Source organism: Podospora pseudopauciseta, chromosome 4, assembly GCF_035222475.1.
Source record: "Podospora pseudopauciseta strain CBS 411.78 chromosome 4, whole genome shotgun sequence".
Classification (NCBI taxonomy): Eukaryota; Fungi; Ascomycota; class Sordariomycetes; order Sordariales; family Podosporaceae; genus Podospora; species Podospora pseudopauciseta.
Window position 1 is genome coordinate 253,679 of NC_085894.1, and position 14,498 is coordinate 268,176.

Genomic DNA, 14,498 nt, shown 5'->3' on the forward strand with positions numbered 1-14,498 from the left:
TTGTTGATGTTGATATTGACGTCGCACAACCTAAGCTCCCCCCGTCTGTTCCCGCTCGATCGTCCCCACGCGCGGTGATAGGTCGCCAGGCCCTGCAGGTCGCCGTGCGCTTGTTTTTGAAGGGTTTGCGAACTGTGCTGCCCCTTAAAAATAATGCGCCTCGCGTACCTCCCCTCAACGGCGGGCGCTGATATTCGGGATATAAAAACGGTTGGCGAAAACGAAAAAGGGAAGGCCGTGCCAAAAGAAGAACAGTTGTTTTCGTCGGTCGGAATATTGAAATCAAGAGAGAAAGAGAGAGAGAGAGAGGATATCAAGGTATCATAAAGGCCCGGCCCGCTGCTTGAACTGAAGTGATGGTGGTGCTGAAGAAAAAAGTTGCCGAGTGTGTCGTAGCAAATGACCGTCGTCCAATAAATTACCAGCTCCCAGAGCGATGCGAATGTAAGGGAAAAAGAAAAACAAACACCGTCAAGGCAACAGGAAGAACAGAAACAACCAAAAGCCGACCTCAGGACAGAAAGGTCATATCAAGAGAATTAAAACAGAGGGAAGAAAAGAATGCCTGCACGGCAGGATTTAGACTGTGGTGGTGGTGAGGTGGAAATGTGTGTCGATAGGTCTAGAGGCACCCTCCCCTGTTTTGTTTCGTTGTTTCGTCGTATGCAAGTGGATTCGTCCCAAGCCACCGCAAAGACGCTTCGTCGACCGACAGGCAATTCTTGACGGACGGAATGGGACCTGCACCATTCACCATTCGACAAGAATTGACGATGTTGCAGCCCTGAGGAAGGGGGGAGGGGCTTGATTGGATGGAGGGTGAGAGGGGGACGTGACCAGATATGCAGGGGTCAGCCTGCGCTTGGCTTCACTTGCACGGACACGAGGTGAGCCACCAGTGAACCTGAGGAGGTGAAGGGATCTACGTTGACGCAAGATTAAGAGCTTCTTCGGGCCCCTGCCTCGAGATCACCACGGGATGAACGACGAGGACCCCATCCACAAGGAGGCTCGTGCAGCATCTCGAAACTCTCTTCCCGGGACGGTTATCCCTACGGTTCCTATCGACGTACAGGAAGCAAGGCAACCTGTTCACTTCTCCTGCATCTGCTGTGCTGCCGTGGACACCCCAACTGCGAATACCTTCAGAACGGCAGGGTGCCTTGCATCGTCGGGCGTCGGCAGGAGCCTTCATGACATCCAGTCGTCTTGCTCTTCAAACTCGACGACAAAAGGGGAAATCCCAATGATTGGCTGCGAGTGATTCCAGTGCAACGTCGGCTTGGCGCATGAGCGGACCACAGTCACAGGCGTGTTTCAGATCTCCCCAGGTCTTGTTGGAGTTTCTGGGGAATGGCTGTCAGAGAGGTTCAAGATTCAAGAAAAAAAGAATAAGAAGACAGGATGGTCGCAAGTGGATTTTTGGGCATCAAGAAAACTCCTGGAATACATCATGGTCAGCCAGCAACGACGGTGAGTCAATCGAATCATTGATGGTCAAACTTGAGCCCAGACTTCTTCTCGATTGATGGCCGGACAGAGCCATTCAATAATATCTGACAGAATGCCCCGTCTCATGTAGAAGCTGTGACTGATGCCGCAACCCAATGTCAGGCATCAAAAGTGTCTGCTGCGCATTGAGTTGCTGATCGCTTGTGCTTTGGCTGTCTTTATCTTCGAGATCTGTGCCCTCGTCCTGAAATGTCTCCTGGCGCGCGCCTGTATGCATCCTGTAGGTGTGGTGTATACCCTTTCGAATTTTTATTCGTACAAGGCTGGGTATCAAGCTCGCTTTACTTTTATCCTTTCTATCACTGCTCCTGTGCTCAGCCTTTCGCCGGTATCATTGAAGCGCCTGGGCATACTTCCTTTCCAAATATGCAGTCCTGCCGTGCCGGAGCAGGCTGTAGCCTAAAGGTAATCTTTTCTCGTCGCACAACAGCCAAATCGACCCCCTATTCTTAAAATAGGGGCATCGCCTCAGGCAGACTGCAGCGAGGCGATTAGACGGCCATTGTGGTTCGAACATGAGCAACTTCGCACTGAGCTAGACAATTCCTTCGACTCGAGAGGCATCGTCGCAACCCGCAGCCTCACTTGAGCTCACCCAACAACATGTTCCGGTCTGATGACGCAGAGAGGACTAGACAAAAGTTAGCAACACGTCCAGCACCAGGCGAAAGTCAACGACACATACTGAGAGGTTCCGCCCCCGGTGCAAAGTCAACCGAGTTGACTGTCCCCTTATGGCCGGGAAGCTTGTACAGCAACCTTCCTGTACCCGCCTCCCAAACCACAGCCGTTCCATCACCAGCACCCACCGCGATCTTCTTGCCGTCCGAGTCCCAGCTTCCCTTGATCAAGTTCTTCTCCATGCCCAGCGGTGCGCCGTCAAATGTCCGAATGTGTCGCTCGGCAGGGGCGAAAGGCCTAATGTCCCACGTCCTGGCGGTCGAGTCCATCGCATACGACAATAATTGCTGCCCGTCCGGCGATACCCTCAACGTCGTGATCGTGTCCTGATGACCCAGCATTGTGTGTACCACAGCCTTTTTCCTGACATCCCACACCTTGATATCATTGTCGATGCCACCCGAATAGATCTCATTGCCAGCCTCCGAGATAGCAACCGCCGTGATGGGGAAATCCGTTTCAATGTAATCCGCCGCGTGCTTCGTCCTTGGATCCCAAATACCAATTGTGCCGTCGTTGCTGCCGCTGATGAGCATCTCCTCGCCACGCTTGCTCAGGTCTAGCGATGTGACGCCTTCTTCGTGTCCGACGTAGCGTCTTATCCTTGTGCCTGATGTGAGGTCCCAACTAGCGAGGTGCATATCGGCAGAGGCGGTGAAGAGGATTTCCGAATCGCGGGACCATTGCAGGTCAAGAACGGCGCCCTTGTGGCCGGAGAGAACGCCGTAGTTTTCGCAGTCGCCGTAGGTTCGCCAAAGCACTGGACTGGGTGTCAGTAGGTTTTCCGACCTGACCATCAAGTTTGTTTACGTACAAACTGTCCTGTCCATTGACCCAGAGGCTATTAAGTTTCCTGTGGGATCGAATCTTGCCGCAAAGATCTCGCCGCTGTGTCCTGACAGCTCCATTACCGGAGCCTGCAAGGAGCTCGTTCGTGGAACCTGCATCGTGCATGTTAACAGACATGATAAGACTTGTTTCCAAAACTCCAAAGACATACCGACGACTGAATTAGGGCACCAGAGCTTCCACCAACAGGGCCAGAGCGGGTAGCGAGGGCGCGACTAGAGCCCACATTCTGCCGCTTGACCACGAGCTGCTGGTCGTCGCCTGGGAACGGTCTCTTTTCAGAAGACATGATTGATGATATTCAAAGATCCAATGTGTCTGTTGAATCAATTGATGTCGTGATGTTGTGATGCCGTGATGCAATGGTAGGATTGAGTCTTGAACAAGATGGGTCTCTTGGCGAGGCTGCGCTGTTTGACTTTCAAGTCCCAAATCCAATTGATGATGATGCGCCAGTGCTGGAGGACGCGCCTGATGGATTTTAGATTCCCCGCTTCCCGCCCAAGGCACATGAGCACTGACCTGGGGTCCCTGCACTTTAGGGGAGTAGTGGGGCTTTGTCCCCCGACATGCGGCCTGTAAGGTGAGCACCCTTGTAGCTACCGCCAGGAACATTACCGCCCTCTCCGAACAAACACCATTCTGGGTGCCTCCGATAGTTATACGCAACACCGCTCTTCGCCGCTTCTTCGGTTCAATCTTAGGTTATCTCCCAGGCATTCTCTCGACCCTCTTCCGCCATGGCGGCTAACAAGGCGTCCCGATTGGGGGAAGAGTACGCTGCGCATCCCTCCTCTGTTTACTTCATTGCCATCTCTGCTAACACTGCTTCTCTGACAGGATCTGGAAGTAAGGGCCTCCCACACGCCCTCAGCTAGAACTCAACCATCGCTAATGCTGCCCGCCGCTGAAGGACACGGATAGACAAGGTCAACGCCGAGCTGGTTGTCCTCACATACGGCACCATCGTTGCGCAGCTGTGTAAGGACTTTGACAGCGACTATGTCGAGGTCAACAAGCAACTCGATAAGATGGGGTACAACATCGGTCTGCGCCTAATCGAGGATTACCTTGCGAAATCCAACACTGTACGCCGATGTTCGAACTTTAAGGAAACAGCCGAGATGATCGCGAAGGTGGGCAGTTTGGCATGTTGGGCCGGTGTTTGCGCGTGGACGTATGTGTGTCTGACAGATGTGCTCTTCAGGTTGGGTTTAAGATATTCCTCAACATCACGCCAACGATAGCGAATTGGACCAACGACGGCAAGCAGTTCTCCCTGATCTTCGATGAGAACCCCTTTGCCGACTTTGTGGAACTACCCGACGACGGCCGGGCCCAAGACGAGCTGTGGTATTCGAATATCCTGTGCGGCGTGTTGAGGGGAGCGTTGGAGATGGTACAGATGCAGGTGGAGGCCCATTTCATCAGCGACGTGCTCAGGGGTAACGATACGACCGAGATGCGCATCACGCTGATACGATATATCGATGACGAGTTGCCACCAGAGGACGACTAGAGGGTGTGAGAAGATCAATGATGAAAGAGCGGATAAGGGTCGCCGGGAAATGAAAGGCCTCGGGCATAACTGATACATGGCTATTCTTAATGTCTCATGAGTAAACAATGGATGATGAGGGCGTGCAAAACATATGCACCGCCCGTTGACTTGATGGCGGTCTGTTCATCTGCTCAGGGTTGCGTACCTACAGTGTCGAAGTTTTGCTTGCAGTTGTCTAGATCCTTCGACTGCTAACCTTTCTTATACCAGACGATAACCTAGCACGGCGTTTACAATCAACCCCAGAACCTTTTGCACATAGCCCAAGGACCCAACTTGCGAGCCGCTTTACGGAGAAGAATCCAGAGTTGTGCCGTGTTTCCTTCCACAGCTCTTCGTATGGCGCATGTGGCATCTTCCTCGTGGATGCATTGTTTCAAGTCACCACCACGTGGAAATGACGACTTGTAAAAACATGCATATAAGACCACCAATTCCCTCACGCGCCGTTCCGGTGGTACAGACTTCAGAGTCGACGTCCGGACGTTGAGGGATTGGACACCGCCCTCCGAGGATCATGAGGTTCGTCTCAGCAGCTTGGTGATACCGCGGAGCCTCACACGTTGCGAATGGAAATGACGACGAGGTGCCGTCAGGGCTACCATCCGACTTTGCCGCACCGCGCATGGGGGGTAACGACGGGTGGCCAACAACAGCCGCGTCGCCCAGGAACTGGCCACACACTGCCCTGCCCGCTGCCCAACAGCCCAGGAGCCAATCCTTTGAGTCGGGCTGTGCAGATTTGTCGCCCCAGAGTTGCCCAGCAGATATGGTGACCACACCACCATCTTTTGGAATTTCGGGCACCGCCATCGGATTTACTCTTGTACTCACTGCCACTGCCGACGAATCAGCCCCTTTCCTTTTTGCCCGTTTATTCCCTGGGCACTGCATCAAATGACATAACCAAGTGGAGGTGCTGTTGTCCAGTTCAAGTACAAAACCACACATGGAAGGCCACGCGCGCGCCCGCCGGGTCCGGGTCTCGCCCAACCCACGTATTGCCCACATACGCATATATCACCGACGGGTCGGCCACCGTCTCAAGCCCTGTGTCAAAGACCCTCATTGAAAACATTTCTTTGTTGTATAAAGGTACCGAACCCCGGGTCAAGGGCATTGGCCTGCACGGGAGATCACCGGTCATCACCTTGTTCAACCTCTTTCTTCCGAACCTCAGTCTTTGTCCAACAAGCTCAGAGGGAGACCTGACGTTCACTTGTAACACGCGATGCTCACCTTCTCAAGCTCCCAGCCAACCCGGCAGCCCGCCCGCGGGGTGTGCCGGCCACACGAGACCGGCGAGTCGAATCTCAACTCTGCGTGTCCAAACTCATTCAACACAATAAAGACTGCCATGGCGGCAGGGCTCGGGAGCAGTCTATTTCTGTTTCAAGGACTGTCGAGTATTTCTCCTATGATTTTGACGGAAGCTTCGCTGCCGTCACCTACGTTTCCACCTTCATCGACCTATCCAGAAGAAGACGGGGGCAGTATGGGGAATTCAAAATCGAAACCATCTCGAGAATCAAAGCCGAATTCACGATTCTCACGGCTCTCTACCACAGCCCCAGTAACCTCACCCGTTTCGGCATCCAAACGCACAAAACCGGAGTATAAACTCAAGGTCATCTGCTCCAACTGCGCCCGCAAAAACCTGCCTGAGACGGCCTGCCACACAGCGAACGATATCAACGCCAACGGGGGGAGCAACCTCGCCTTTCAGGAAGGGAGTTCTTACTATGAAAACCAAGAGCTGAAGAGTTGGATGCTGGAGATTGACTGCTGCGGTTGGACCAGGACGCGGGAGGAGGGGGTTTATCTCGTGGAGAAGCACATGAAGAATGCGCAGGAAAGGGGGAGGCCAATTAGTGTGGACGAGGTGCTGGTGAAGCTGGAGGAGGGCGGGATTGCGCATAGGAGTAATGTGGCCAAGAGGGTTTATAAGCCTAGGGGGCAGGATAACGCTCAGAGGCCGAGGGGTTCGCAGGCGCAGCAGCAGCAGCAGCAGCAGCAGCAACCACGTCCCCAATCACACCCGCAGGCGCAACAACAACTACAGCAAAGAACGAGACAGGGATGGAGTCAGCAGAGTTGGCATCAGGGGGTCGAGTACCAGTATCCTGGAAGACGATGAACGACAGAAGAATCATGACATATGGCTCTGCCGCGGTGCATATCTTGGATTTTGGTTTCGTCATCTATCATATCAGCTTGGGGCTGGCACACCCGAGTATTCCGAGCATAAATTGGACATTGGGACTGGATATGGTGTGGCATGGCATGGCACTGGATACTTGTTTATATCCAGAGACTGATCATGGCGATAGGCATGCCCGGCAGAACGATACCCCTGGTTTTAGTGGTTACACATATCGTAATGTTTTTCAAATGCGCATCAATCATCATAAACGCCAGTCCTACTTAGACAATAATGGAACCGTGATATTTTGTCCCGCTTGGGGTACAAGTAAATTCAGAGACGGGATATTCTCTCCTCTTCCTTCAGCACCACATACCAAACTCGGTTGCCATCTTTAACCGGTCCCTCTTGTACTGAGATGATAAAAATCCCTCAGCATCTCAAACTCTTCCACTTATCAATCTCTCCATTGTGATAATCGAGATGATTACGAACCGTCCTGTCGATCTGGGCTTGGGTGAACGAAGCAATGTGATCCATCCGCAGAGCGCTGCATAGGCGGTACGTAGGTAAGTTGGCCCAAAGTCAGCCTTTTTCCATCTTGAACATGGCAAACATTCTTTGAAAGCTGTTCCTCACCAGAGATCTTTTTTTTTAACTTTTTTTTTTTTTTTTTTACTTACTAGTGTGAAGCAACAAGCTCTATATCGGCCCGGAGCCATTTCTCGCACTCTACTTTGAGCCTAACCTCGCACGCGGTCCTGAACTTCTTCAGCTTCTCCACCCGCTCCAGCGGGGTGGCTTTCTGGTCGATGTGGTATGTGATCATTACATCGCAGAGTGAGTTTAGTTGGTTGGCGGTGACCATCATTCTGTGCTGTTCTCAAGTGAGTGAGGTGGGATGAGAGGGATATCCATGCTGGCCGGTGCAGGAAGGCAAAGGTGGGTGTGATGGGTGCTTAGGTACACTCTGCTGATATTTCTCCACATAACCCTAACCCCCTGTCGGGGTAATGCCTCGCTCAGCCTCTCGCCCCTTGGCCAGGGCCTCCTCAACATCTCAACCTCTTCCACTTATCAATCTCTCCGCTGTGGTACTTGACACCAGGTCGAACTGTCATCTCGATTTGGGCCCGGGTGAATGCAGTACGGTTGTAGATTAGTCTGGTGCTAGATAGGTGGGTAGGTAGCCAGCTTTCGGTCTTTGAGATACCAAAAGTGCGCTGAGCTCTTCCAGTTCTTTGGCGGTTACCGCTTACGACTTCGCAATAATGTAGACATCATAGTAGGAGTCGGTTGCAGATAACCGAGCTTTCTCAGCCTGTCTTGTAAGCCAAGCTCTACATTTGATTATGGATTTCTCCAGCCTTTCCACTTTTTTGAGTGGGATGGCCGTTTGGTCGATGTGGTAGATGATCATGGAGTCGCAGATGGAGTTGAACTCGGCGGCGGTGACCATTTTTGTTCTTCACGGTCGAGGGAAATATGTGACCGCTTTTGGACTTGGGTGGGGGTGTGGTGTTAGGAGCGCCACCGCCACCCTACCCCCCTGTGATCCTCCAGCATACGCTTCTCGTATTTCTTCTTTATCATACGAGATAACTCCCATGTTGATTTAACTGCAGTGATTAAGCCCGCGAAAGCAGCAGCCGATGCTAAGGAACTGGGTAAGTATGACATGAGTGCTAGTTAAAATCGATGCTTGGTAACCGACGTGACAGAAACTTAAGTGGGAAAGGACGCCGTTTTATAACCTACATTGCCTATCTACATACCTAAGATATCACGATTCGATTGCAGATTTCAACTCCGAAATCAAGACTTGAAAGCTGAAATTAAGTCTTGACAGGGGGGTAGGGTGGCGGTGGCGCTCCTAACCACACACCCCCACCCAAGTCCAAAAGCGGTAACATATTTCCCTCAACCGTGAAGAACAGGGAGTTGTTACTCGACAGTAGCTTCAAACACATGTGTTGTTCCTGCAAAATGGCCGCCATGATAGAAGGCTTGTGTGTCTTGAAATACAAGAAAGGACTGAATAAGCACAGATGTGAATGATACCTAGGTACACTGCGTACCTGGCACCTTTCCAAGCGGCACACTTTAAACTGCGAGCGTTCCGGCCATCTGAAAATGAACCCTGAATCAATTCCTGCCCTTGAAACAAACCCATTCTGGCTTCCAGAAGACGAGGAACCTGTAATCGCTCATCCAAGGAGAGGACCACTAAGAACTATAACCTTCACGGACGGAGGTCGGAGTCAAGGATTACTTGAGGAGGGTTGAGGACAATTTGTCTGTATCACTCGCATGTTAGAAAGAACTGGAGAGCCCACTACTCAGGCCATGGGTAACAAGTGGTCACTTACCCATCCGATTCAAACTGAGCGCCCATCCCTAGGAGACTGGGAAGCTGTGTTGCTTGGTTCGACGCTTGCTCGCCGGAACTAACCACGACAGAACCGTCATGAGAGTCATGTCGAATTGAGGCGGAATATCTTGGAGGGGAGCCATGACGAGCAGTGATACTCGAGGATTTGGGCTTGTTTGTGCTGATATAGAGACGTTAGGGACAAAAACCCCAAAGATTGGACAATTGGGATAGGGACTGGTATGGACGATGCTAGAATAAAGACATATAGACGTGGAGGTAGCAGACGAACTGATGAACTGAGAGAAAATAGAGATGGAGGAAGAAGGGAGAAGAGGCGTGATTGCTTTATGAAGACGAAGGCGAAGACAAATTCACCTACTTGTTGGGCATGTTGAGACTTTGATGCTTAGCTCTTGATGATGGATGCTTTGTCGTGAGAAGCCTGGCGAAATGGATTGCTATGAAGATGCAGTGACAAAGACTGAGGGAGAGTGGACAACGGGTCCGGAAAACACGAGTTTAAGTACCTATGCGTTGAGCGTGCCATCTCTGCGCAGGGTAGGTGTGCCAGCCAAACCAATTGAACGGCGCCGTTGCAATACTGGGCAAGTCGAGGTCGAAGCTAGGCTTCTGAGACCGGGAGTGCTGAAGTAACTGACATGGCTTGGACTTGTCACTCGCTGGCCCTGTGGGTAAGCTGAGAAAGGGGACAGGTACATGTTTGCTTTGTAGTAGATACGAGTGAGGTGCCCAGTATCAAAGTGCCAGGCGTTACCAGGCAAGGAAAAGTCCTACCTAGTCAGGTATCTGAGAGCATGATCGGACAGTTGCGGCGGCCGGCTTTCTTGCAGTCGAGACCAGGCTCCGAGTGCACAGAGAGGCCAACGGCAACATGAAAGATGCCGGTGAGCCAGGTTCCAGCAGGAAGCTAGCTCTTTAGCGGACGAATGTAACAGTCGTACATCATTCCCATCATGTCATAAGACCATGAGAGGCACGGCAGGGGGTTGGAGGCGCGGTTCCATGTTGTTGTTGAAGCAGGTTTGGTGCCCAAACCTGAAGTACGCCCGGATCCTTGAGTGGTGAAATCTCATCAGACCGTCGATCGAAGTCCCTGGTCGTCGGTACCTGTCTATGGTGTCGTGAACGGGTGTAAGTCGATGTCGGTAATATGCCGACCACTGGGGCCAGGGTCTCTGACTAGGTACACCTTCTGAGTGGTCCATCATCTTTTGTAGAGGCTCCACTTGAGATTTGTGGCACATGCAGCATCTCTTGGCAGTGCTTAGCAGCCTCTCGTCGGGGCTCTGGTTGGCGGGTGCTCTTTTCTAAAGTGGGTCAGTAGCCATCTGACGTGTTACGGGTATTGCCCAAGCTCGGTTGTGTAACTTGACATCTGAAATGGAAGGAAGCGAGGCTTTCTGCACAATGGAAGCATTCAGTCGCCTTGTTCAGAGGAGCGTGGCCCGCGCTGTACCTGCAGGCTTAATTAATACCGCGAACCTCTCCGCGACACTCCCCTACCCTCTCCGATTCTCAACCTCGAAAAGACACAACAGTCATCAATGAACATCAACGAACTCCTTCCCCAGTCCGAGGACGCAAAGTTCCGTAGTGTCCCCTACGAGCAACGCTGGGAATGTCTAAGACATGTCATCGTCGCTCTTTACCTTGAGGCGCGCAACAATGATGGCAAGTCCTTGACTATTGCCCAAGTGGCTGAGTTCATGCAAGACAATTACGATTTCCGTGGCCTGTCAGTACTTCTCCCCCCTCCGATAGGTGCAATGATACTCATGTTTTTCTTACTTCTAACCTCTCTATGTTACAGAGTACACCAATATCGGGCACGGTTCAGAAAATGGGATGTTCGCAAACGAACTTTCACCAGCGAAAAGAAAGAGATCACGACAGCTCTCGGAAAGCGCTCCCACTCTCTGGTCAGCACCTCAGACGTGAAGTTTATCAATGGCAGGGGTGTCGACAAAAAGCAGCTGAAAAGATACCTGAGTGATCAAATCCGCGATCTGTACCCGAATGGAACGGTGTCCATAGCACCAGGGGTGTAGGTCATCCATCAACAACTCTGTGCGTGGAGATCATTACTGATCATCAGCTACAGATTGACATCATGGAACCTACCCTACGTGGCATATGTCAAGGCGTTTGGCAAATGCCATGATCAGGCATCTCCATTCGGCCCTGCTGGCACCACCCCTCCTTACCTCAACATTCCCAGCCCGGGAGCTGCATCGTCTGCGCATCAAACATCGGACCCATCGCCAACAACCAAACTCGTACATCATAAAAGAGCTCTGGATCGCTCTAGTCTCCTTTTACAGGGGCGCCACAGGGAGCTGTTAACCATCTCTAGCAGAGAAGACCGAATGTAAGATTCGCTTTTGTCGTCCAATGGTAACAATGCCTAGCATTCTAACCAATTCCAGCACCTTGACAGACTACTTCCACGACTTCTATATGTACTCGTTTGTCACTGCAAAATATTGGGGCAAAGGGCCAAGGCGCTGGACGCCTGCAGTGATATCTGCGCTTACACTTGGCTCATCTGATGCTTCCGGTCCGATGGACATCACTGCTATGTCGCCGCCATCCGGGCCACTTCAGAGGAGGCTGGAGGCACTGCAAGCGCCATCCCAACTTTGTCGCTGGTTGATATATGTCCCGCGTATAAACTATGAGCACATCCCCGACATTCCTGACTCGAATCCTGACGCTGAGCGAGACGACCTCGATCCCAACAGCCTCAACTTCTGGCAGGAATGGCCATCGGATCCTGGTTCCTCATATACCGAGGTCATACATGAGTCGATCACCCATGGCTCCTTTTCCCGCATTCCATCCGACACACTCCCCCTTTCCACTCAATTGATCACAGAATCTGTGCGGCAGCATTCAAAGGCAGTCGAATTGGATGCTTGGAAAATGGCAATCATGTCTGGCAATGTTGAGCTGTTGGTCACTCTCTGGGAAAAAGAGGAGGCGTTACCAGAAAAGATTGCTGATATCCACCCAATCCACCTCGCTGCTACCTTCTTGGACGGCGCAAACACCGGCTGCCGTATGATCGCTGAGCTAATCTCAATGTTACCTTGGATGTACCTTCGAAACTACCCCCTAGACGATCTGGACCACACCCTCCTCGACAAATTCATGATCAACATTCTTCGCTCACACACCAGTGTCTACCCTGAGGAAGTCAGCAATGCCTTTAACCCACCGCATCGATTTCCGGGGGAAGAAAAGAACAACTGCGGAAGATGGGACGCTGATTCTCCTGTCATCCGAGCCCTCTTCTGCAGCGGATACTCCCGAATCCCGAATGACTGGAAGCACGCATTCTGCCATACCGCCATACAAGCAATATGCCACAGTAGCATCGCAATATACGGGTCATCATTGTCCCCAGATATCAATGCTCTTAGTGGCCTATTTGTCCGACGTTGTGGGCACTGTGGGTTGCAACTAAAACTTGGACCGCTTCATGCTCTTGTCGTTGTGACCTTCTACCTTGCGCATCGGGGAATGTCAGGAGAGACACTATTTGGACCTCTTGCAATTTTGGTCTGTCTGATGAGTATTGGGGCTGATCCGCTACTGAAGACGAACATGTCTGTGGAAGACATCCTGGGAACAGCCGAACCAGACCGATGTCATCATAGGCCACTAGATGCATTGGATTTAATGGAAGCAGTCCCGGTGTCCCTCCAACAAACTTGGACATCAAAGTGCCACACTGGCTGGCTCTGCATCACGGAGATTTTCCGGATGCATCGCGACCGGGAAAACGATCACCAGCCAACGCCACGAAGGACCTCTGTTGGAAGCTTGATGCAAGGACAGCTCGACGAAAATCATTACAACGCCGCCAACAGTCAAAATGTATCATATTTCGATGCAAGTTTTGATCAAGACTTTCATCACCCATTTCTTGATGATTTCGAAGCAGCTAGTCCAACTTCACATCAACACCCCACCGCAGCTGTCGACGACAGCTCCGAGTCCGATGAGGAATCGATATCTGAGCCCCATCACCCAGTTTGTCAGCTAGAGGAGCGCATTATCGGAGCAGAGTTGCACGACGAATGGCTTAAGTGGCCCCGACCAAAACCCAAGCTGGCCCTCCTCTGGGCGACTATCCAAGCCGAGCTGCTCACCTACCGCCGCATTAAAATCGGGGATGGCTGGATGTCAGAGAACTTTTCGATGACTGCTCTAAACGACTGGTTGGAAGGAAAATCTGCCACGTTCAAAACACCGTTAGTGGAAAGGGACATGCTGAAAGAGTATTCGACGTGTTGCGGATGGTTCTTGTGTGCGGGATTCCCCACACCTACTGCCGGAGATGTCTGCGAAACGCATTTCATGAACATGGATATCTACGATAGAACCACATTCCACCCACAACAGGATATCACAGACACTTGGATGGATATGGCGATGGAAGAGGAATCATAGATTTGGTGCGCGACTTGGGACAATCACACTGGTTAATGGTAACTGCACTTAAACCCCCAATCCCCACAAGGCCGGCGCCGCTGTCTAGGTCTTAGACTTACTCTTGGCTAACTGTACATACCTTAAGTAGACTTCATTTGTTCATCATGGGGCAGAGACGCTAAGGCGGAAGAAGGCGAGGCTTGGAGGATGAAAGAATAAGGATGTGGGGGCTCTGATGGATAAAGGGCTGGCAATATTGGCTGGGACTGTGGATTCTTCATTTATGATGGTAACCAGGTAGGTATAATGAGGGCTGGACCTCCAATATGGACCGGGGGTTTGACAAGTGATGGGACATGCCTTGACTCCCAGGCTGTATTAAAGGCATGATCCAACTTAGTGAATTAACCTACCTATTCAAAGCACATTAACTTTCTTCTGAGGCCTTGTCGTCCGTCCTGTGCTATGGTCTGGTCTTGGGGCCGGTCGGCTGCAAAAAAGATCGACGCTATGTGAGGCCCGGTGATGACATCTGCAGCCATCTCTTCTCTCATTGCATGATTTCCGTGGGCTCTTCTCAATTCTTTGACAGCTCCTGTTGGCAAATCCTTACTGGTGGTTGTCGTGATGAAGATGGTGTGTTGTTTCTCATAATGGCCACGCAGAAATAGTACTCTCTTTCACGCTTTTGGACAACTTGGAAAGCCACAGTATTTTCCACCTTGTGATTGTTTGACAGCGCCACCTGACTGGCTGCACAACGAAGCGGCCTTGTTTCACTGACAAGAGACTCCGTGGAGAAACGTGCAGACGGATGCAATGCTGTCACACCAGAGCATCACTGCCATCACCGTTGAGAGCTCAGTTCCCCACGGATAGCTTCCAAAAGAGTCATGAAGCCTTGTTTCAAATGACCCTTT

The 14,498-nt window shown here is 51.6% G+C and overlaps 4 protein-coding genes across 4 annotated transcripts; 3 read left to right on the forward strand and 1 right to left on the reverse strand.

Moving 5' to 3' along the window:
• Nucleotides 1–2,093: 2,093 nt before the first annotated feature.
• Nucleotides 2,094–3,331, reverse strand: QC763_400810 (uncharacterized protein; the record flags this gene model as incomplete). The annotated part of the gene is made up of 4 exons (XM_062911697.1): nucleotides 2,094–2,143; nucleotides 2,198–2,953; nucleotides 3,008–3,134; nucleotides 3,194–3,331. The coding sequence occupies 4 exons, from the start codon at nucleotides 3,329–3,331 to the stop codon at nucleotides 2,094–2,096; spliced, it is 1,071 nt and encodes a 356-aa protein (XP_062765273.1).
• Nucleotides 3,332–3,601: 270 nt separating this feature from the next.
• QC763_400820 (uncharacterized protein) lies at nucleotides 3,602–4,844 on the forward strand. Its single transcript, XM_062911698.1, has 4 exons — nucleotides 3,602–3,817; nucleotides 3,883–3,891; nucleotides 3,956–4,178; nucleotides 4,250–4,844. The coding sequence occupies exons 1-4, from the start codon at nucleotides 3,783–3,785 to the stop codon at nucleotides 4,559–4,561; spliced, it is 579 nt and encodes a 192-aa protein (XP_062765274.1). The 5' UTR covers nucleotides 3,602–3,782; the 3' UTR covers nucleotides 4,562–4,844.
• A 990-nt stretch (nucleotides 4,845–5,834) lies between these two features.
• QC763_400830 (uncharacterized protein) lies at nucleotides 5,835–6,740 on the forward strand (the record flags this gene model as incomplete). Its single annotated transcript, XM_062911699.1, has 1 exon — nucleotides 5,835–6,740. One exon carries the CDS (start codon nucleotides 5,835–5,837, stop codon nucleotides 6,738–6,740), a length of 906 nt encoding a protein of 301 aa, XP_062765275.1.
• Nucleotides 6,741–11,088: 4,348 nt separating this feature from the next.
• QC763_0061080 (uncharacterized protein) lies at nucleotides 11,089–13,596 on the forward strand (the record flags this gene model as incomplete). Its single annotated transcript, XM_062905853.1, has 5 exons — nucleotides 11,089–11,095; nucleotides 11,227–11,509; nucleotides 11,568–11,691; nucleotides 11,746–12,921; nucleotides 13,111–13,596. 5 exons carry the CDS (start codon nucleotides 11,089–11,091, stop codon nucleotides 13,594–13,596), a joined length of 2,076 nt encoding a protein of 691 aa, XP_062765276.1.
• Between the last annotated feature and the right edge of the window lie 902 nt (nucleotides 13,597–14,498).

Coding starts and splice junctions, on each gene's coding strand:
- QC763_400820 (XM_062911698.1), top strand. CDS start 3,783: ATGGCGGCTAACAAGGCGTCCCGATTGGGGGAAGA. Junction 4,179..4,249: donor CAGCCGAGATGATCGCGAAG/GTGGGCAGTTTG, acceptor TGTGCTCTTCAG/GTTGGGTTTAAGATATTCCT.